The sequence below is a fragment of the Callithrix jacchus genome, chromosome 1 (assembly GCF_049354715.1).
Source record: "Callithrix jacchus isolate 240 chromosome 1, calJac240_pri, whole genome shotgun sequence".
NCBI lineage: Eukaryota > Metazoa > Chordata > Mammalia > Primates > Cebidae > Callithrix > Callithrix jacchus.
In genome coordinates this window covers 111,368,268-111,393,176 of record NC_133502.1, presented here as the reverse complement: position 1 = coordinate 111,393,176, position 24,909 = coordinate 111,368,268, and the positions used below count along the sequence as shown (strand labels likewise).

General features: G+C 40.7%; 1 protein-coding gene across 2 annotated transcripts in view; it reads right to left on the bottom strand.

Moving 5' to 3' along the window:
- RCL1 (RNA terminal phosphate cyclase like 1) overlaps positions 1 to 24,909 on the bottom strand; it is a 63,417-nt gene that overhangs the window by 23,380 nt on the left and 15,128 nt on the right. The window contains exons 2-5 of one of the 2 annotated variants that reach the window (XM_002742905.7): positions 13,682 to 13,753; positions 9,746 to 9,921; positions 4,110 to 4,184; positions 3,074 to 3,198 (exon numbers count right to left, since the gene is read on the bottom strand). In XM_002742905.7, the coding sequence (XP_002742951.1) occupies positions 3,074 to 3,198; positions 4,110 to 4,184; positions 9,746 to 9,921; positions 13,682 to 13,753 (448 nt within the window). The remainder of the gene's footprint in view (positions 1 to 3,073; positions 3,199 to 4,109; positions 4,185 to 9,745; positions 9,922 to 13,681; positions 13,754 to 24,909) is intronic. The other variant, XM_035305124.3, reaches the window with a different exon arrangement.

Here is a 24,909-nt window from a genome sequence, read left to right as displayed (position 1 = left end):
AACCACCCCCTCCAGACAAACCTGAAATACCCCTGAAAGTGTATTCCTATACACTTATTAACTTTTTTTCATGGTTAATGTCTTTAACTTCAACATTTTTGGCAATGGTGAAAAGCAAAAGACAATTCAATGGCTATCAACAGGGTTTGATTTCGGGTTCTATATATGGTGGAATATAATGCATCTGTTAATGAGAATGAGTTCAAGTAGAAAAGGCACATTTGGCTTTAAAAACACACACCTAGTTACATTGCATTTCCATTTCTTTGTAACCTCATTAACCTTATTCCAGCTCCTCTGATTTGGAGAATATTAGAGTTGAACATCACCTTAGGAAGTCGCCTGGGCAATTTAACTATACATCAAGCTGGGGGCTCCTAAAAAAAGGAACGATTTCTCCTTTTGCCCACTCTCTCCTGGTATACACAAAGCTTGGTGCTTACGTGGTCTGGGGGACAGCCATGCAGAGACAGACCATAATCCAGGAAGGCTTTATTATGTATTCCTGTGCTTTTGATGATCTTTAAAAAGAACTTCAGGCAGCAACCCAAGTGAGATCTTCTATCTTAACTAGAACTCTCTCTACCCATAGCCCTGCAGCCCACCCTACTCCCTGCCCTTCATAGCTTACTGTTCAAGCTATTAGAGGCCTCTGAAAAGACAGTCCAGGTCACATCTCTCTTCCTCCAAGTAAGAGCATCCCCAAACCTCCTGAGAAATACAAAACCTAACCTTATGCATCTACCCCATCCCTGAGAAGCAAGCTTTCTAGTCTACCCTTCCTTGTCACACTCCAACCAGGAAAGTCATCCCCATAGCCCATCTAGCTCCATGGCCTCCAACAATGTCCCCACCCAGATCTTGTCAGCACCTAGAATTATATCATTTTAATATTCTGAAATCCCAAAACCACATTCCCTAAACAGAATCTCTTTTCCTACATAGTACATATATCTATTTCCACTAGACCTGATCTTTAAACTTGTTAAAAGTTTCTAGTCCCTTGACCTGCTTTCTCCAGGCTGGTGAGCCCCTGAGACAATCCTCAGTGAGGAATGTACTTGCCAATGCTCCAGCACCCATGCTCTAGCTGTCCTCCTGTAGGACCCACACACCTTGCCAACCTGCATCCATCCTTGGATGAAATTGGTCCTCCTACTTTCTCTGCTCCTCCCTCTAGGCTGCCAACTGCCACTGGACACAGTCACATGGGACCTCACAACTAGTTCTTCAGCCAAGACCTTACTGCTGTTCCACAGCCTTTTTCTTATCTTCAGTTATGATGCCCCACTGTGACAGCACATCTTTACCATCCTTGTCACACCCCCTTATCCTACCCTGCCCATCCCCCACCCTCAATCCTATCCTAACTCGGTAACAACTGAAAACTCACCCCAACTCCCTTCCACTCACCTCCACACAGCTCTACCTGGAGCCACCCTTACCATATGCCTGTGGACTTGAATCTATCCCCTCTCAAGTAAGAATAAAAAGAACAGTGGCAACCATTCACCCGATGCTACTTACACACCAGTGCATCCTACTATGCAACTACGATTTCATTTTACCTTTCATGACAGTCCCTCACAGCAGTTATAACAGGACCAAAGCTATACAGGCAACCAAGGCTTAGGGCCAAAATGCTTCCACTGCTGAGTGGCACAGGCAGTGCCAGCACCCACGTCTTTCTGACTCCAGCACCTGGGCTTTTAATCAGCTCATTACCTTGCTTCATCTACATTAAAAAACCTACAAAAACACTCAAATCCTTACCAACTTTTTGTAAAAGGGAGGAAAGTGTCACCTACTCTTGCTTCATCAAGTTACTGCCTCATCCTTCCTTCTCTTTCCTCTCAAGATTCTGGAAAGAGTGGTCCCCAAGAGTTCCCTCCCCTTCACTCCACAACCCAGAATTAGTCCCTCGGGCTCTTAGGCTCCAGCATGCTTCCCCAGGGCATCATAGCAGCTTGCTGCTGAGTCCCTCAGCTTTTCCTTACCCCAATGCTGACCCCTCAGGGCCTTTTAAGGTGCCGACCAGGGCTTCCAGGAAGCTATGTTTTGTTTATTCTCCTCTCTACTCTTACTTCCCTCCTTAATTAACTCTTGCTTTCAAGTTTTGGAGGCCTCTTCACCCTCTTGTCTTTGCATTCTACATAGTACATGATTCCAGCCACCTTTGGCTATTCACTGGCTCCTGCCTGTCTTCAGGCCCAATTCTACCATCATCTGCCATGGACCATCCTGAAATCCTGCCACATCTCATTACTTGCCACTTCCCAGAACCACTGTGGACTGCCACCCTGCTCAGGCCCATTTTTCTGCCTGAAGCACTCCTCCTTTCTTGCTCTACTTTGCAATCCTTTGTTCTTCAAGGCTCCTTTCTATTGGAAAAAGAAGAGATTGAACACCTGGACTTCAGAGTCAGACAGACAAGGTTCAAATCTCAGCTCTGCTTATTAGCAGTGTGACATCATTAACAAATTCCTTAAGGTTTTGAAGCCTCGGTTCCCCCATCTGCAAAAAAGGCTGTAAGTGAACTCGAGAGTCAATCTGAGGCTTAAAAGCATGTAAAGTTGATTACTGAAGTAGATGCAGAGTAAGTACTTAATAGTAAATATTGTTCATTATTATTATTCCAGCCTCCCTCTAGACAAAATTGACCACTGTCTACTCCAGGCCCCCCAACCACTGCACATATCATTTTGCATGTTATATCAGAACTGTGTGTTTTCATATTTGGTTCCTTCACCAAATGATAATGACCTCTTCTAAGGGAGGAACTACAGTATATTCATGGCCTCCAAACCAAAGCCTTTTCAGAGAGGATCACATATAACAGAGCCATTTGCCTAAATGTTAACTGGAAAAAAAAAAAAATGACTCAATCAATCTAGCCATGGTGAGGCAGATAACAGAACATCCTCACTCAGCCAACAATTACGTTTTCACCGCTAAGCCTTTTCAAAGTTGTAGTCTAAAATGTACATAACCTCAGGAAGAAGTAAAGCTGTTAGTCATCCTTATCTTAGTGAGGCAAGAAAAAATAAGAAATCCAAATAAATGGAAAGGATACGCCATTCCTCTGATACGTTTGATTTTTCCTGGATCTGTGAGTTGAATGGGCTTCAAGACCTTCCTTACAGGACATGAGAAAACCACTTCACCTCCTCCTCCAGGAGGCATTCCCCGTCGCACAATCTGCACAGAGAGTGAGAAAGATGAGGCAAGGATGCAGCAAAGCAATGGATTACCCTGACACCCCACCCAGGAAGGCTTATACCAGCCAATGCTTCCTGACAAGGCACAGCTCTTCCATGTTCAATCTGTCAGTCCCTTCAAGACCAACAGCAACTTATGTTGGCACCTAGAGAGTACATGCTCAGTGTATGTCAAAGTCCAAGTTGACTACCAAAGTGGCTCTGCCATTTATCTCTATAATCCTGAGCAGGTCACTTCTTTATCCTTAAAATGTAGAGGTGACCTAGTTCATCATCTGAGCCCATTTCTTAATAATCAGAAACCCCTTTTTCTCCTCCCATGCAAATAACTGATCTATCAAGACATTATTAAATAAAAATGAAGTCATTTCCCCTATTTAAAACATGAATGTAAAAGGCAGAGATGCTAAACAGTTTACCTCACTGGAATGATAAAATTCAATAACATACAGATGCTTAAACTACTTCTACTAAATTTTGGAAATAATGAATATTCCCAGGAACATCCAGGTTGGGAGCCCTTGAACACAAATTATATCCAGATCATTTAGATCAGAAAGCCAATATGGCCCAAATCTGTTCTCTACTGCTTATTAACTGAGGGACATGGGCGGAGCTGTCATGAGGGAAAAGGAGTTAGTATTTGTAAACTGCTTACAACAGCCCCCACCGCAAAATAAGTGCAACATAACTATTGGCTACTATTGTTATCAGTAAAATGTCCCTTTCAGTTCAAAGTCTGTAATGTTTACTTCATGAGCCCTCGGAGTCTTCTGATAAATGATGACTTCAAATGTGACACACATACCCTGAGTCACACAGCTCTTCCAATTAGTCAGTGGAGAAATGTTTTCCACAGAAACATAAGGCCAACAGTTCATACATTCTTACCTTCAGTTCAAATGATTCACCATCAATCCCAAACTGTTTCAACAAAGGGAGTGCTGTTGCCTTAAGAACATCAACCTATGAAATTATTTTAGAAAAAAAAAAGTTTAAAAAAAAAAAAAGAGTCAAAGAAACAAGTGAGGCTTAGCAACCAGGTAGATGACGCAGTGCGGTAAACAGAAAGGATGCTGGCTTAGAACTGAGCGAGTAGGCTGGCTCTGCCTGAGGAAGACTGCGATTTCACAGGCCACTGAGCTTCTCTCAGCCCCACTTTCCTCATGTATGGCATGGAGACTTACACCTACCTTACAGTCATCATGAGCATCAGAGGCATCATGCAAAAAGCATGGAGAGACGGACTCTTGCAGAAAATAAATGGAGAACCCTACTCATTCTTGTAGGTATAAACACTACAGAAGAAACATTAGCATTTATCCAGTATGGTTATCTCATGTTTAGAGCTGGTAGCACTCCAAAATGAACTATTCAGCAGTTCACCCAAGAGTACCAATGATCAACACCACGCAGGCAGCTAAAGGGAAGGTGATGATTTTACATGGGAGCTGGGGAGTTGGGGTGATGATAGCCTCAAACTACATGAAGCAACACAAACTCAAAACTGCAATTACGATGACATCCACAGTTAATGGCAAGAGTTTGCCACGTGTTACTGTTATCTGCTTCTGCATTCAGACTCCTAGGAAGTGTGGGGTCTTTCTGATCCATTTGTAGATTCCTGATAAGACTATAAAGATGACATTCAAATCATGTGCTGTTATCTAACGAGTCAGCAAATGTTGCCTCAACTGCTACATGGGAAAGGAAATTACTCCCTTACTTATTCCCTTCTTAGACCTGCCAGTTGGCTTGGAGGGCAGGCACCACACAGAGGGTATAGGAAAAGCCCTAGTTCTGGTCCCAGCTCTACTTCTAATTAGCTATGTGGCCTCAGACAAGAAAATCACAACTATCTGAATTTCCTTATCTCTAAGGCAAGAGGCTCAAGCCCAGCTATCTCCAAAGTGCAACCAACTCTAACAGGCTAAGAAGACCCAACTAAATATTGTGATATCAGAAAATTACAAGACGTAGGAATGACCTGTGAGGTCTAAGAACATGCTTATAATGGATCAGGTGGGGCAGGGGAAACTAGGAAAGCCATTAAAGATTAGCTAACTTTAATTAAAGTTACAGCCTGAGCAACATAGTGAGACCTCATCTCTACTAAAAAATTAGCCAGGCATAGTGGTGCACATCTCTGGTTCTAGTCACCTGAGAGGCTGACATGGGAGGATGGCTTGAGCCCAGGAATTTGAGGCTTCAGTGGGCTATAATCATGCCACTGCACTTCAGCCTGGGAAAGAGAGTGAGGCCCTATCTCTAAAAATAAAAAAAATAAAGCTAAGCACACTCAAAAACTTAATATACGCATTTGGGATTGCCAGATGAAGAAGAATGCAATCTAGGCTTAAGGGCAACTGGGGGGAAAGCCAAGTCAGATTCTGAAAAAGTAGGGGAGGCAATGCTGCAATTACTCTGGGCAGCCACCAGCTCTCCTGCGGAAAAGAAAGGTGAAAAAACACATCATTCCTTCTGGCTCATTTTTCCTATTCCTTGAGTCACAAAGGGTAAAGCCAAATTTACTTAGTTCAGCCAGGAGCCCAAGGGTAATTCCAGGTGTAGTCCTGTCCGCTTATCACTCTCCATCTGACATGTAGGACAGGCAACTTGGTGCAGTGAGACAAAGGCTGGAAAAGCAGATGAGGGCTTGGGACCTACTCTTCCTCTCACTGGCTGTGAGACCCTGGATGCTTCCCTGTCTCCGGGGCCTCGGTTTCCTCCTGTGTAAAAGGAGAGGCTGGGCTGAACACTCTACAGTCTCCTGCAGCTTTGCACATTCTAGTTTTAGCAGAGTGATGATGGCCTACAAGTTCTGCTTAAGGGAAACTGATCAGCCCACTCTGCAGTCAGAGAGAAAAGGCAAAAATCGCACCTAAGCAACACCTTAGGGCAAAGGCATTACCATTACAGTGTAGCCAATCAATCGAAAGGTAAAAATGTAATTCATCTATTTTTAAAAAGGGAGGAAGAAGCCTGCTTTCCAGTTACCTTCTCTGAAACACCCACCTCACTGGGTTGGTAGAAGAATTAAACAAATATGGATACACACATATATACATATGTACACCTAGAACAATGCCCAGTACTTGGTAGACATTACTGTACTTCTTTTCCCTCTCTAAGAGGGACCTAGAAAAGAATGGAATCTTTACCCACCATTGGAGTAGCTTGTTGGCACCCATAAATATATACTGGGAGCTCTGGTGGCACACCACTAACATTCAGGAGACCTCCTAGAACTTTTCTCCTCTTTAAAATTTCTCCCCGCTTTCTATTCTCTTGCCTCTAAAAAAAATGTCTTCTTCCTCTTCATAAGGCTTATTGCATCACCTCTGTTTTCAATCCTTATCCCCTCTGGACTTCACCAAGGACCCTCAGCTCATTTAATTCTTTTCCATTACAGCTTCTCCTCAGCCTATAAGCAAACTCAAGTTTCCCCTAGCCTAAAAAAATTCCCAACCTCAGCTCTTAAACACTTTTGAAACAATCTCCTAACTTTCCAATACCACTAGTTCCTACTCATTCCTCAGTCTCTTCCTGTCCTTATACTCCAATGACATTGTTCTTTCAAAGGTCAATGAAACGTCTCACTGCTGAATCTGATTCAACTCCTACAAAGAATGACTGTGTAGATTATCCCTGCTTCTTAAAACTTGATGCCTGCTTGGCTTCTCCAAACACTTCTATCTCCACAGTCACTCTGTCTCTAGCTGCTCTTCTGCCACTCACGCCTTATACACTCATTTCTCCTTCTTCCATTCTTAGTCCTTTGGACCATGGGGCAGAAACTGTAATGCCCATAGAGAGCAGAAAGGAAGCTTAAATGAATAATGAGGTCAGTGGTGACCTGGGACCAGCTGGAGAGCTCACACCTTATCCAAAAAAGGCAGCTGTTACTCACCTCCAAGCGATGGCTGTCATGGAGGAACCACCACTCAGTATTGTCACACTTCCCTATCATAATGCAAAATCTGGAGTTTCGAACATGAACAACCAATTGAGATACATAAGCACACCAACAATGACAGCCACCACCACCACCACCACCACCACACTTGTACATGTCAAAAAAAAAACATGTGAAAGATAAATTCAGCCAAACCCACCAGTGTTCAACCTCAGCCTGATCAATCTCATACTCCTACAGGCTTAAGTGTCAGTAGGTAACATTCCAATGACCTGTCTCCAAGGCTCCAGACAATAATTTCATCAATCTCATACTCCTACAGGCTTAAGTGTCAGTAGGTAACATTCCAATGACCTGTCTCCGAGGCTCCAGACAATAATTTCAAACTGCCAACTGGAAATCCTTATATGGTTAGGCTGCCAACATCCCAGGGAACAGGACCAAAATTGAAAGCCATTATCCTACTGCAATTTTCCTCTTCCCTTTGTCAAATGGGAATAATCTTTATGATCATTATCCTTTATGGCAACTAGGACAGAAATCATGGAGCCATCTATGACCCCTTCCTCTCACTCTGCCTCCAATCAGTTGCCACATCTGCCCCTTCATTTCTCCCTCCATCTCCATAATGCCCAAGCTAGTCTATCACTTCTCCATTCATCTTTCACTCAACCTCCAGAATTACCTTCCAAAAACCCAGACTGACTCTGATTTTCTCTCCTCTAGAAACCCTCTCTGACACTCAGCACTTTGTTTCTACCTCTGTCAGAGCCTAAGGGTATTCATCCATGTAATCTCCATAAATGGGTTTCCAGCTGTCTACCCCATTAGACTAGGAGTTTGTTAAGGACAGAATCACTCATTTCATCCTTGTACGCGGAGTAGATGCAGACATGAACTAATGAGAAAACCACACAGAAAAGAAGCAGTTAGAAATGAAGGAGCCAAAAAAAAAAAAAAAAAAAAAAAGAAATGAAGGAGCCATGGGATGAGCTGAAGAAGTCACTCTTTATTCAGGATTTAGTATATTTATTTTATCCTGGCCTGGAGCCAGATACCAACCAAGGTCATTTTAGTTACGCAGCTGGCAAAAGCAGTTAGTTCTACAGCAGATGAAAATAGACTTTTGGGTACAATTTCTGAGAAATTCATCAACTGATATTTGTCTGTTACCATATAACATTTTTAAATATCACCAGTGAGAAAAGCTTGTAAGATAATTAGCAAGTATAGAAAAAAAAGTACAAAACTGATACACACACTGCTGTACACTTCAGGGCCTTTTCCCACTTTTGAGGCACCTACCCCTCTTTCAACCTAAATGTATTTAAGCCTCTTCTCACACTTTTATCCAAAGAACTCATTTCCTATAGTCTTCTAGAAAATGTAAAAAGAAAAAAAAAAAAACCCTTAATGAAATATTCTAAACAGCTTGGGCAACATTCCTTTATAGCTTACGAATTTCAGATCTTGTACTATACTCAGTATCCCAGGGAAACGAGTTTATGCAGCTGAATTTACAAGAATTGAAGAATAAGTTTGCATTGCCTAAGAACACATTAACACTTATACCCTTGTAGGTATCTTGATGAATAGTAGCAGTCTCTACTTTGGGGCTCACAGCACTACCTCATTGGTCCTCCCTGAGTAGAAAAGCTACATAATTCACATTCTGTCTCAGAAGCTACCCATTCACTGGTCTTGGCCTATATCTGTAATGGTAAAGGCAAGCACACCACCTCAGTCAGGCCTTTTCATCATGGCCATCAGCTTTAAGACATTGTATCTGAACAGCAGAGCATCCAAAAGCAGAGAATCCATCCCTCCCTATAAGGGAGGAGGTCCTGGACAGGACTTCTCTAGACTTCTCTAATATCTCTCTCTCTCTCTCTCTCTCTCTCTCTCTCTCTCTCTCTCCATCCTGGAATGGCACTAAGACAGTTGTGGTGATCACAATGAAAAGTTTTGCTTGATATGAAAGCATTCTCCCCATACCTGCAGAAAAATTAGCATGTTTAATAAAAAGGTTGCCCTGGCATGGTCCTTGGTGAAAAAAAAATAAATAAAAAGCTTTCTGATACCCACAAACTACCAAAGCTCACACATTCCTTTCCTGAATTTATACCCTTTTCTAAATCTGCAAACTCTTCTCAGAAGACAAAAGACCTTGAGTTTATGATTGAAACCTGAGTAAGTCAAGATTAGGCTGTGGCAATGCCAAGGAGATATAATCTCCTGCCCAAAATTTTGGTTGGCTGCCCTCCAGTCTCAGCTACCACATGACCTTAGAAAAACTCCACTGTCACATACTAGAGCCAACATAACTGTAGTTCATGTCAGCCATGATGAGACTGAGAGCATCTGTTTTGAAGGTCCTTAGATAACAATGAAAGGCACCTTGATAACTGTTAACAATTGTCCTGAATTTGATGATCCCATGTTTTGGCTCATCTGCTTCCTGGAGTGATTAACCTCTAAATCTCAAGGTAAATAACAGAAGAAATATACATTTGAAATAAAACTGAGCTTTATAAGGAACATTTTTCTCACAAGCTGGGTTGTAACAAGAGACAAAACAAAAACAAACCCATGGTTTGTTCTCAATACTCACTGAAGGGTCAACCTGATCATTGGTCACTCCTCGTAGAACTATCTTTAATGGGTGCTTCATAAATGGAGCCAAGCAAAGAAGACTCTCCAGGTAATAGCCAATGCCACGAAGGACACTACAGTCATGTTCCACAGATCCACCATACAGGAGGCCAGGCTGATAATATAAGGTTGTTCCTTAAACCAGAAGAAAAAGAGCCACATTCAGGGGGAAAAAAACTAAAATGTCACAAAGGTAATGAAGGCAGTGAGTTCCAAGGGGAAAGTCTGGCAAGGGCATCCAAGAATGCTTGAAATGCCATCACTATGAGCACATACTTCACTCCAAAAGCTGACTCACTGCTGTCAAGCCCCTGTAACAATAATAAACTGTGAATGTAATTTAATAATCAGTAATAAATCAAACACCTACCTAAGCCATCTGAGTTGCCAAAGTCACAGCAGGGCACAGAGGAGAGATCCTAATAAGCACCCTAGTCTCCCAACAGCAGAATTTCAAACTAGGCTTATCAGAGAGGGGAATTGCAAATGATGTGATTAAATCATCACACCAGCAACCAGCATCCTCTAAGGCTCTTGAAGTGAGATTTCCCATATACTTCACTCACCAAACATGATGTCAAGAAAAGGCAAGTACTTTATGGCACTCAATGCCATTAATAGTAGCTCTTTTAATTTAATATTGATACTTGAAAATGTCTAATAGTATTTTATGGCTTTAGTGGAAACTACTATCTTTATTCACTTTTCACATATTCATATCATTCAAAAGCTTTGTTTGGAGACAGGTCTTGCTCTGTCACCCAAGCTGGAGTACAGAGGCATCATCACGCCTTGCTGCAGCTCGACCTCCAGAGCCCAAGCGATCCTCCCACCTCAGCTTCCAGAATAGCTGGGACCACAGGCATGTGCCACCATGCCCAGCTAATTTTTATTTTTATTTTTTTAGAGAAAGGGTCTCACTATGTTGTCCAGTATAGTCTTGAACTCTTGGGCTCAAGTGATTCTCCCAGCTCAGCCTCCCAAAGTGCAGGGACCACAGGCGTATACCACAACACTCAGCTTATTTATTTATTTATTGATGGAGAAAGTGTTTCACCAGTTGCCCAGGCTAGTCTTGAACTCCAAGACTCAAGTGATCCTCCCACCTCAGCCTCCCAAAGTGCTGGATTATAGGCATGGGCCCAACTATCCAAAAAGCTTCTTACTAGATTTACATATGAATGTAAAAAACTGTAAATGATTTAGGGGGACATAAACGGTTGAACAAGGTATTTCTGCTGCACAAAATCTTCTGCAATGCCATCTGGTACAATTTACCAAAAATAAATTTAACATTAAAGGAAGGACAAATGCTCAGTCACTCAAATGGGAAAAAGTTATTCGGACTTCCAAAAACTAAATTTAGAATTTTACCATATTAAACACTAAAATCCAAACAATCATGAAATCAGGATCCTATTCTGATTAAAGTAATAAACACTTCTCAAATGGATCCTGGGTCAGTTATTCTAAATAGTTTTAAGGGTCACAAAACCATCCTTAGATCAAAAAGCCAAAAAAGGGCCAGGAGCAGTGATTCACGCCTGTAATCCTGGCACTTTGGGAGGCGGAAGCACGCAGATCACAAGGTCAGGAGATCAAGACCATCCTGGCCAAGATGGTGAAACCCTGTCTCTACTAAAAATACAAAAAAATTAGCTAGGTGTGGTGGTGTGCACCTGTAATCCCAGCTACTTGGAAGGCTGAGGCAGGAAAATTGCTTGAACACAGGAGATGGAGATTGCAGTGAGCCGAGATTGCGTCACTGCACTTCACCCTGATGACAGACAGAGACTCTCTTTAAAAAAAAAAAAAGGCCGGGCGCAGTGGCTAACGCCTGTAATCCCAGCACTTTGGGAGGCCGAGGCGGGTGGGTCATGAGGTCAAGAGATCAAGACCATCCTGGTCAACAAGGTGAAACCCCGTCTCTACTAAAATACAAAAAATTGGCTGGGCATGGTGGTACATGTCTGTAGTCCCAGCTACTTGGGAGGCTGAGGCAGGAGAATTGCTTGAATCCAGGAGGCGGAGGTTGCGGTGAGCCGAGATCGTGCCATTGCACTCCAGTCTGGGTAACAACAGTGAAACTCCATCTCAAAAAAAAAAAAAAAAGCCAAAAAAGACTATATATTCACTAAATCTTTCAAATCCATATGTTCATTTATACAAATTAGCCAAATGAGAAACTGACCAGATCATCCAAATGAAAGCTTTTACTATTCCGATGAAGATAATTAAAATGACATGGAGTGGGAGCAGAATCATGTAAATGTCTTATACCTCAACCTATACTGAAGGTATGACTAAAAAACAATAGAATTGGGCCGAGCACGGTGGCTCACGCCTGTAATTCCAGCACTTAGGAAGGCCGAGGCAGGTGGATCACCTGACGTCAGGGGTTCGAGACCACCAGCTTGGCCAACATGACGAAACCTCATCTCTACTAAAAAATACAAAAAAATTCGCCAGGCATGGTGGCAGGCACCTGTAATCCCAGCTACTGAGGAGGCTGAGGCAGAAGATCTCTTGAATCCAGGAGACAGAAGTTGCAATGAGCCAAGATCATGCCACTACACTCTAGCCTGGGTGACAGACAAAACTCTATCAAACACACACACACACACACACACACACACACACACACACACACACAAGAATAGAATTATCTGTCTTCTGGATCACCAATAAAAGTTACTGAAAAAACCTCCAGCAATTTCAAAGCAAACAAGCTAAAGGAAATTAAGGGACTCATAGCTGACAAAACACATGTGAATACCTCATTCCTGAAACCTGTTCTTCATAAGGTATGGCTGAATGCAGCTATAGACCAGAACATCTCAGATCTCTTGCCTTAAGAGAGCCAAGGTAGGGAAAAGGTCAGAGATTCCTTTGTGGAATGTGTGTGAAAAGGTAGACTGTTAATGGAGTCAGTCAAAGGATGTTTGCCACAGTCTTCCACACAATGTAGACAGAAATTTCTAATAGAAAAAAATAAAAGCTAGAAGCAACCTAAATGTTTATCAATGGGGAGCAGTTAAATAAATTATTATGTATCTATACACTGGAATACTATACTACAACCCACGGAAATATTGAGGAAGACTTGCATGTGCTGGCAGGGAAAGTTCTCTGAGACATTTGTGCTAGAAAAAAAAAAAAAATGCTAGCTTTTTTTTTCTAGAACAGTAAGACAAGCATGATCCTGTTGATGGTCTGAATTATGCAAATGTCCATGTGACAGCGGCTACCCCTGGAGTGGAAATGGAAAAGGAAAGAGGTGAAGAGACAGTCACATATTTTGCATAAACTTGTGTAAATTTATTTTCACAAACAAAATTTTAAAATAAAATAGAATTCAGCAAATAAATTACCTCACAGAATTGGTTGAAATAATTTAATGTAAAAATATAAGTAAATGAACTTTGGAAAGTTTAATGTAAATATTATGTATAAAATAAAAGAGGAGACACTTGCTTCTTGGATATGAAATTTTCAGTTTTCTAACTTCCTTAAATCAACTGTATGCCCCTGAAATTGGGAGACTTCATGTACACCTCTGGAAAATCATATCACAGACAGGTAACTGGGTCTTTCCAACCAAACATGGTATTTTTTAAAATTATCTAGAATAATATGCTTTTATTATAATCTATATTCACAGCTTTGTCATGTAACTCCAAAGTTGTATGATGAGCTCCTCATATAAGTCCCCCAAAAAGTTCAATTTAATGATGATTCATATAACACAAAGTGATTAGTAAAGTTTTAAACACAATTTTTATACCATTATGGATAAGCAGAGACTGACTAGAAAAAAAAAGAAAAGAAAAAAAGAGTGAGAAACAGGAATGCTTTAGCACATGTAGATGCTTTCAGGAATAGAAAAGGAGCTTACCTGTTTGGTTTATTTCAATTCGAGAACCATTCGTTATTTTGTCCAATAGCCTTATGAAGCTAGCTTCAAAATCTGTGAAGAAAAACAAAGTCTGTGAATAAAAGAGAAGACAGACTGGCCTTATGTCAGGTCGACATTTCCAGAGCACACAACTGATCCAGGTACTGTGGTACACAGGTTACTTCCTGCATTACACCTGGCTTTCCTAATGGACTGGGTAGGTTCATGGGTTGAGGAACTAAGGCAGTTGAAAAGCACTGACTGCTACATATACATTTAACAGAACTTAGAAACAATTCAGCTTTCACACTGCACAAAAAAATAGCAGCTCTACCAGCAATCTAATGAGATACTAATTTTGGTAGCATAAAACTCAAGACCTATTCTTCTGAACTCAGGAGGGCATGCCAAATAACGAAACAGAAAGTAGGGAACAGTTTTAAAGTCAAATTCTTCCCTGCTCCAGAATGCCTGGAAAGAAAGATTAAATTAAGGACCACCTGTCAGTCTCAGAGACAGTAGGGGATCACTATCTCTGCCTGTCAGCAAAGTGTCCCTCCCTTTTCTCTTCCTCTACCATCTTACTGATTTATAATTATCTAACTAGTTCAGTTTTTCATTTCATTAAAAGGGTGTTTGAGTGTTCAGTATTACTGCCGCCTTTTTATAATGCATGAGAAAAGACTGGGGGGAAAATGGCCAAATGTTAGCAAATGTTTTTTACTTAATGACTGGATTTTATATAAATTTTATAGTAAATATTTATTTATTTTTAAGAGACAGGGTCTCACTTTGTTGCCCAAACTGGAGTGCAATGGCATGATCACAGCTCACTGTAAACTGGAACTCCTGGTCTCAAAGGAGCCTCCTGCCTCAGCCTCCCAAGTAGCTGGGATTACAGGTGTACACCACCACACCCAGCTAATTTCTTCATTTTTGCAGAGATGGGGTTTCATTATATTGACCAGGCTGCTCTTGAACTCCTGGCCTCAAGCAGTCCTCCCACTTTAGCCTCTCCAAAGTGCTAGGATTACAGTCATGGGCCACCACGCCTGGGCAAAAGCTGGTCATTATTTAAAAGAGAAAAAGAGGGGGATAGGAGAAAAGAAAGGGAAAGGAAGAAAGAATAGGTTTTAAATGTAAGATTATGGGAGAAAGAATGAAGAGTCAGACAGAGGAGAATCCTCTAGCCATGCCCTGAGCTACTCTTACGCGCGCGCGCGCGCACACACACACACACACACACACACCCATTAGTTTTAACTTCCTGCCCATGAACGAGGACAGAAAGACTAACTCTTCTGCCACTGAAGGCACTGTGACTGCCTGAAGAAACTTTTAGTCAATTCTCACTCCTATAATAAACCAGCAGAGTTTATGGACACAGAGTCCAGTAATCACCTAAACTGCTCTCAAAGGGTGAGTGGATTGACTAAGCAATTCCCATCCACCTAGTCCGTTACCCCTAACTCTTGTTGTAATAGATTATGCAATTTGTACAAAGAGCATTGGGCTAGAAATCAGAGAAACTCCATTAAATCCTCAAACAAATAACAATGGTTAATAACAGCTGCTGTGTGCCGAACGCTTACTTTACACCAGATATTCTTTCGTTTAATCCTCACGTCCCTGAGGCACTGTCATTCCCATTTGCTATGGTTTGAATGCTCCCTCCAAAACTCATGTTGAAACTTAATTGTCATTGTGACTGTATTAAGAGATGGAACCATTAAAAGGTGATTAAGCCACAAGGGCTCTGTCCTCATGAATAGATTAATGCCCAGTACACAAGAATGGGTTTATTATTATATTACAAGAGTGGGCTGTTATGAGTCCAGCCGGGGGTGCAGAGGTATGTATCTGTATTCCCAGCCACTCAGGAGGCTGAGGTGGGAGGATCACTTGTGACCAGGAGTTGAAAGCCAGCCTGGACAACATAGCAGATACCCATCTATGGGGAAAAATAAGAGTCCAGCTCTCTCAGTCACTCACTCTCCCTTTCTTGCCCTTCCACTTTCTGTCATGGGAAACTGCAGCAAGAAGGCCCTTGCCAGAACTAGCACCTTGATATTGGATTTCCTGGCTTCCAGAACTGTGATAATTTATTTTCTTTTATAAATTACCCAGTCTGTGCCTGTGGCATTTTTATAGCAACACAAAATGGATTAAGATGCCATTTTACAGAAGACTAAAATCCAAGAATGCCAACTAGATTGCCCTAGTCAAATGATACTGAGACCCAAGAATGCCAAACGGACTGCCCTGATCATATAACCAGCAAGTAGCAAAGCCAGGATTTGAGCCCAAGTCTGTCCTTCTCCAAAGTGCATGCTCTCTATCTTTGTTTAAAGAAATGAGATCTCACTATGTTGCCCAGGCTGGTTTCAAACTCCTGGCCTCAAGTAATACTCCTGCCTCAACCTCACAAATGGGGGGATTACAGGCATAAGTTACTGCATACAACTTAAAGGTTCCACATTGAGCCACACCATGACACTAGTTGGCCACTGTTCAGTTTAATTCCTTGCAGCCAACCTCTTCCTCTAGAAAATCATGGTACCTTCGACCACAGGCAGTGAGTGACCTCTTGAAGGATCTTATAGTTAATTTAATGGATTCCTAATCAACATTTTTAAAAAATAAAATTAGAGCTGAATAAATTGTTTTATATATATATATGTATATGTGTAATACGTTGTGATGTCAATAGCATCACAGGAGTTTGAAAGTATCTGAACAATGGAAGTGAACTAGAAATTATTTCTATGGTCTTTTTCTATAGAACCTGATTTTAACATTCTTTACAAATCGGGCACAATCTCTACCACAATGCCACTTTCTAGTTAGGTTTTTAGAAAATCTAAGGTACTCTGCAGAAAAAAAGAAAGCCCTTGATTTGTTCAAACTTTCTAGGTGTCTAAATGAGAGAGAGGAACAAGTATCTACAAATAATGCCAAAGATTAAATCCCACAGATTTTACAAATTAGAAAAGAAAAAAGGAAGAAACCGTGACATTAGCTTTTAGGTTTTGTTTTTTGCAATTCACAGGAACTCTCACACACACAAACAAAACCAGAAACGCCCAGCAGAACAAGAGTAGAAAGAGAATAGGCATAAAGAGAACTCCAAGCAGGATCATCCTGTATCACCCAGACAGGTGTTTCAGAAGCAGCACTTCAAAGAACCAGACTCAGAGCTAGTTCTGGAGCCCTGGCAACAACGAAGATAAGACTCCATCACCCAGTCCAAGAAAGATCTCAAGTGCCCAAACTTTACTAGGCCAACCTATGTAGAATTCCTTGCCCATTCACCTCTCACACACCCTTTCTGACTCCTCTTCTTCAAGACTGCTCCTAGGGCTACAAAATGTCAGGTATCTAAAAACATTAGGGGAAAAGCTCCAAAAACAAGCACATTTTACTACCCTGTTTACGAATACATAATTAGATTATGAAACTACAAAGAGAATCAAAGTCAATGCTATAATGGTCAGGATAGTAGCTACCACTAGGGGCGTGGCAAGGAGCTGGGAAAGGTTGAAAGGTTACTGATGTTGGCAAAGTTATACTTCTTTATGTGGATGGAGGTCAAATAGATGTTCATTTTATGATCTCTTATGCACAGCTTTTATATCTTATGTATTTTATTTGTACAAATTTAGTGGGTACAAGTGCAGTTTTGTTACATGGATATACTGAGTAGTGGTAAAGTCTGTGTTTTTAATGTACCATCACCAGATAGTGCACATTGAACCCATCAAGTAATTTCTCATACCCCTACCTTTCCAACTCTCCAATGTCTATTATTACACACTCTTATGTCCACATGTACACATTATTTACTTCCCTTAATGCACTTTTATGCTCTTATATTTCACGTTTCAAACAAAATTTTCACTCTTGGGACCATCAACCTCAGGATTACTTAAATATCATTTCCTATGTCTTATCCCCATGCTTTTTATCCCTGGAATAAGTGAGATCATCACTTCTGTAAAGTGTGTCTGCGTGTCCTGTAAGACAGTGGCAGTCATCAGTCTGACCCCATCCCTCACTAAAAAAGGCAAAAGCCTATCTCAAACAAGGGTAGCAGGGGAATAATACAATTTAAAAATCACTTTAAAAACAAAGAGCAATTTTCCATAAATACAGTTTCAATTTAAAGATATTCTAACTTGGGTAGGGCACGGTGGCTCATGCCCATAATCCCAGAATTTTGGGAGGCCAAGGTGGGCAGATCGCATGAGGTCACAATTTCAAGACTAGACTGGCCAACATGGTGAAACCTCTACTAAAAATACAAAATTAGCGGGGCATGGTGATGCACACCTGTAATCCCAGCTACACGGGAGGCTGCGGCAGGAGAATCACTTGAACCCGGGCGGAGGAAGCAGTGAGCCAAGATCACGCCATTGCACTCCAGTCTGGGCAAAAACAGTAAAACTTTGTCTCAAAAAAAAAAAAGGTATTCTAACTCAAAGGTCTACAAATACTGGGCTGGTTAAGTAAGTTATAGCATATCTAAATATCAGAATACTCTATAGCTTTATAATTAATGAGGATGTTTTTACATACTGATATGAGTCGTTGCTAAGATATACTGAGTGAAAAGAAGATGTAGATGACCATTTCTGTGGAAAAAGAACAAGTGTACACATATGTATATATATTTGCTTAATGAAAAAGAAAAAGCCTGAAAAAAAACCAAACAAACAGCGAACTAGTAACATCTTTTGCTTCAAAGATTCTCTAAACCAGCAGTCTCCAACGTTTTGGCACCAGGGACCAATTTCGTAGATCAGATCAGTGACGGGACTGGATTCTCACAGGACCGTGAACTCTATTGTGAATTACACATGCAAGGGATCAAGGCTACTGGCTCCTTATGAGAATCTAATGCCTCATGATCTGAGGTGGAACAGTTTCCTCCTGAAACCATTCCCCCAACCCTGCCCTGTCCAGCGTTGAGGACCCCTGCTCTGCAAACCCTTTTATTCCCTTTGAATTTTGTGTCATGTGCCTATTTCTTAAAATATATAAAATTTATATTTAAAGAAAACACAAAGGTACGGCAACACAATTTAGCCAACAAAACTGCTTTAATTAAATGGCCTATGATAGATCTTTATAATAATATGTACCCATTAGAAATGTTTTTAAAAGAATTATTTATCTAGGGAAAAGTTTAAAAGTAATATATATAATGTAATTTCAACCTGTTTTTTGTTTTTTTTTTGAGACAGAGTCTTCCTCTGTTGCCCGGGCTGGAGTGCACTGGCAAGACATTGACTCACTGCAACCTCCACCTCCCGGGTTCAAGCGATTTTCCTTGCTCAGCCTCCCAAGTGGCCAGGACTACAGGCATGCACCACCACCCCCAGCTAAATTTTGTATTTTTAGTAGAGACATGGTTTCACCATGCTGCCCGGGACAGTCTTATCTCCTGATCTCATGATCCACCTGCCTCAGCTTCCCAAAGTGCTAGAATTACAGGTGTGAGCCACTGTGCCTGGCCCACTTTCAATTTCTTTAGCAAATAACTGGAAGACAAGACAGTGAACTGTTAACATGCAAAATAAGGAGTCATTACTTTTCTCATTAAATCCAAAGAGGTAGACATTACAAACACATACCTCAATTCTCGGAATAAATTAAGAGATCCACTCACTTGGAAATATGTATATTTATTTCTGTATGTGCATTATTCTACACAATGTGATAAATAAAAAATATTTTAATATAACGAACCATACATCTTTCCTAAATTATACTGAAATCAAGAAAAAAAAAATCACAGAACATAATGTCTTATACAGAAATAAAAATTTCACAAAAATATATGGAACGCTATCAAAAAAAAATTTCATTTTAAAAATCTTAGAAATCAGGCCAGGTGCAGTGGCTCATGCCTATGATCCAAGCACTTTGGATGGACGAGGCAGGTGGATCACCTGAGGTCAGGAGTTCAAGACCAGCCTGGCCAACATGCTGAAACCCCATCGCTACTAAAAATACAAAAATTAGCTGGGCATGGTGGCAGGTGACTGTAATCTCAGTAACTTGGGAGGCTGAGCCAGGAGAATCACTTGATCCCAGGAGGCGGAGGTTGCAGTGAGTTAAGATTGCACCATTGCACTCCAGCCTGAGCAACAAAACTGAAACTGTCTCTAAAAAAAAAACCTTAGAAATCCGTAAAAAGAAAAGCAAGAACAAAATGAACTGAGGGTTTAGAAGTGAAACAAAATTACAAGCTAAACAATAAAGAAAAATGATAATCTCAAAAGAAGAGAAAAAGAAAATAAAAAATAAAGCGGGGTGTGGTGGCTCACACCTGTAATCCCAGAACTTTGGAAGGCTGAGGTGGGTGGGATCACTTGAGCCCATGTGTTCAAGACCAGCATTGGCAAGATGACAGAAGTCTGTCTCTACAAAAAAACACAAAAATTAGCCAGGCATGATGGCACACAGCTGTAGTCCCAGTCCCAGCTACTCAGTGGGGTAGGGTGACAGGGGGAGCTGAGGCAGGAAGAGCCCTTGATCCCAAGAGGTTGAGGCCACAGCGAGCCGTGATGGCGCCACTGCACTGCAGCTTGGATGACAGAGCAAGACCCTGCCTCAAAAAAAAAAAACAAAAAAGGTTAAAAAAAAAAAAAAATCAAGCTAATTCACTGAGACCATACAACACAAATCAACCATTTTATTTATTTGTAAAAGAAAATAAGAAGTCAATCAATAAAACCAAAAAGAAAAATTATGTAATTAATAAAAAAGATTAAAAGCTATTATGGTAAATGATTCTCCATTACTTAACAATATATTTGGAATTGACAGGAAGCTATGTAAAAAATGACAAACCAAAACAAATAAAAAAGACACAAAAGGACCTAAAAAGACAATGAAAATTTTTTTCAAATAATAAACAGAAAAGGGCAATGATAAAGTCACTGGATATTTTTTTCCCTAACACTCAAAGAAAAAAATTATTCTATTACCCAAAGTACAAAAAAGAATGTGTAAAGATAGCTGTTTTAGTATAGTTAAGAACATCACTTAAAAAAATCTGAATTACAACCTAATCTAATTTAATGAGAACAGATGAAAAATCTTAACATCTCAGAAATGATGTTATTCTTAAAATTACATGTTTTTAAAATTTCCGTTGTGATTAAGAAAGGTGCATCCCGGCCGGGCGAGGTGGCTCAAGCCTGTAATCCCAGCACTTTGGGAGGCCGAGGCGGGTCAATCACAAGGTCAAGAGATGGAGACCAACCTGGTCAACATGGTGAAACCCCGTCTCTACTAAAAATACAAAAAATTAGCTGGGCACGGTGGCGCGTGCCTGTAATCCCAGTTACTCAGGAGGCTGAGGCAGGAGAATTACCTGAACCCAGGAGGCGGAGGTTGCGGTGAGCCGAGATTGCGCCATTGCACTCCAGCCTGGGTAACAAGAGCGAAACTCCGTCTCAAAAAAAAAAAAAAAAAGAAAGAAAGAAAGAAAGAAAGGTGCATCCCAAAAAGGGCTGCAGATAAAGCACGAGGAAAAATGAAAACATTAATTAAATATAATATTAAATATATAAACGGGGTAAATTCAACTAACTGGCTTAATTATTCCAGAAAAAGCACCTGATAAAATTTGATATCTATTTTTCAGTAAAATTCTGTTTTAAAAAGAATGGCAGCCAGGCGCGGTGGCTCATGCCTATAATCCCAGCACTTTAGGAGGCCCAGGCGGGTGGATCACGAGGTCAAGAGATCGAGACCATCCTGGTCAATATGGTGAAACCCCGTCTCTACTAAAAACACAAAAATTAGCTGGGCATGGTGGTGCGTGCCTGTAATCCCAGCTACTCAGGAGGCTGAGGCAGGAGAATTGCTTGAACCCAGAAGGCGAAGGTTGCGGTGAGCTGAGATCCTACCATTGCATTCCAGTCTGGGTAACAAGAGCGAAACTCCGTCGCAAAAAAAAAAAATGGCAAATGAGTTTGTTAAACATAACACAGAGTTTGTATTTTAAAACAGAAGGCTTTAAAGTTCAAGGAGAATGTCTTCGTGGTCTTGGGTATAGGCAAAATTTCTTCAAAAGGACAGAGCAAGATTTATGAATTGGATATTAAAACTATGACCTATTGTTTATCAAAAGACTACACTGAGAATGTCAAAAGACAAGTCGCAGAATGGAACAAGATACGTGCAATCCATTAACATATCCAGAATATACAAATAAATCAACAAATAAATAAGAAAAAGACAGAAAAATGAGCAAAAGTTCTGAATGGAGACTTCATAAAACAGGATATCCAACTGACCAATACATCAAAGAAAAGGTACTCAGATCAAGATGGCGGACTAGAAATCCCTCACTAAGACAGCCAAAACAACAAATAGACAACTATAATTTAACACAAATAACTGAGGAGGGGTGCCAGAGTGTATCAGAAGAGTTTATTTTAAAAACTTGAGACGACCACATAGATAGCAGAAGGAAATGCCAAGGTTCTATTACCCCAATCCCCAACCAGGATCAGCGGGGAACCAAAAGGACAAACCTTACAGACCAAGAGAGAATGAGATGATATATTCTCCCTGCTGCAAAGAGGTAAGGAAGAGGATCCTAGCAATCCCTATCAACACCTTGGACACTTACAGACCTCACCACTGAGGAACCCTGCAGTCCTCACAGGTCTAAGGCTGCCTGGAGTATACATAGCTGTGCTCCCCAAAGAGAAGGAGTCAACACTGTGCCCAACTCCCTGTGGCCTGCACACCCCCATCTTTGAATTAGAACTACGGCTGGAGTGCGTCTTGCTCCAGGAGCAGGTAGCAAAACCTCCCCCTTTTCCCTGAGGATAGGCCGCCACTCAGACAGCCTAGACCAGTGGCCCAACTTCCTCAAGCCGAGCTTCAAGTGGCTACTGTACCTTTCAGCAATGCCACTCCACCTACCCCTACCCCCACTCCATTGGGCCGGATCTGATGCTTCCTGGGTAAGTTTTTAAATTTACAGTATGTTTAAAAAAAAAAAAAAAAAAATCAACAAAGGGTCATTTTTTTAAAATACACAGAACTCCTGCAGCTTAAGACTTCAATGAATGAAATAAATATAATAAAATTTAAATAGCAGACATGATCAAGCATAAGACACAAATCTCTGAACTTGAAGAGATGTCTTTTGATATCCCAAAGAAATGAGAATTAAAAAGAGTGAAGAACACCTACAACACTTACAGGAAAACAAATGTTCATGTTATGAAAGCTCCAGGAAGAGGAAAAAAGAAGAAGCACAGAAACCCTACCAAATGAAATAGCTGAAAAGTTCCCAAGTCTCGAAGGAGGTATGAACATACAAATGGCCAACAGGTATATGAAAAAGTGCTCAGCATCACTAATTATCAGGGAAATACAAATCAAAACCACAATGAGATATTATCTCACCCCAGTCAGAATGGTAATGATCAAAAAGACAAAAAATAACTAATGATGGCAAGGATACAAAAAAAAGAACTTGTATACACTGTTGGTGGAAATGTAAATTAGTATAGCCATTATGGGAAACAGTATGGATATTCCTCAAAAACTAAAAATAGAACTATCATATGACCTAACAATCCCATTACTAGGTATACACCAAAAGGAGAGAAATCAATGTTGATGAGATATCTGTACTCTGAAGTTTATTGCAACACTATTCACACACACACAGGCACAATGGAATTCTATTTAGTCATAAAAAAGAATGAAGTTCTGGCAGCAACATGAAGGGGCTTTTGGAGGACATTATGTTAAGTAAGAAAAGCCAGACACAGAAAGATGAATACCATATATCTCGTGGAAGCCAAAAAACATTGATTCCATAGAAAGCAGAGGATAGAACAGTGATTACTAGAGGCAGGAAAAGGGAAGGGAGAAGGGAGGATAGCCAAAGGCTGGTTAACAGATACAAAAACACAGGTAGATAGGAGAAATTCACTTAACTGGTTTCAAGTGATCTGCCTGCCCTGGCCTCCCAACTACTCAGGAGGCATCACTTGAACCTGAAAGGCAGAGATTGCAGTGAGCCAAGATCAGGCCACTGCACTCAGCCTGGTGACAGAGTGAGACTCTGTCTCAAAAAAAAAAAAAAGTGGCAGGATGTGGTGGCTTGGCCTGTAATCCTAGTGCTTTGGGAGGCCAAGGCAGGCAAATCACTTGAAACCAGGAGTTCAGGACCAGCCTGGCAAACATGGTGAAACCCTGTCTCTACCAAAAATACAAAGAATTAGCCATGTGTGGTGGTGCACGTCTGTAATTCTGGCTTGAGAATTGCTTGATTCCAGGAGGCTGAGGTTGCAGTGAGGCAAGAACGCACTACTGCACTGAAGCCTGGTGACAGCAAGACTCCGTCTCAAAAACACATTAAAAAACAAAAAGCAAAGAAAAAACCCAATCACATCTCTAACTTCATGATACAGAAATGCCATTAAAGGTGTCTCAAGAAAAAAAGTAAAAGATATCGATACGGGGAAGAAATATCAATTAAGGGAAAGGGTATATTGCCAGTTAATGAAGAGAATTTCACGTATTTTGATTTGATCTCACATTCCATTTTTTTCTGTTTTAAAAAGCATAATCGCCAAGCAATTTCACATCTACACTTCTTTCCTATGGAAACAGAAGAATGCTAGGATATATGTAAGAAAATTTTACTGCTGCCTTATTTAATGACAAACACTGAAGATTACTAAGTGTAGCTAAGGAAATGGCTAAATAAATTGGTATGTCTGTATTATGGAACAGTCTGTAGCCATTTAAAAAAATAATAATGTTAGGAAGCTCATGTGCTGCCATGGATTAATGATAACATTCTTGTGCTTTTAAAAAACAGTGCACATACAGAAAAAGGTCTGGAAGACTGCATCTTACGAATATGACTGGTAAGCGACACAGCAAGAATTAACTAGCCAGAGGCAATAAGAGATGTAACCTGCAGGGATTACTATTTTGAATCATTAAGAGTTGCTTCCCCAAACAGACAAGTATTACTTTTATAACATAAAAATGAAACCAAAAACTTTTTTGTCCTGTACTTTCACATTTTTTCTAGATATGATGCTTGGCTTATATGAAAACCTAGGTTGCCCTTGATTGTGATAATTTTCACAATCAAGGGCAACCTAATTCTCTGATTTAGGCTGTTTTTACTGCCTTTCAAGTATTTTATCTGAATTCTTCAATACTAGTCTTCATGA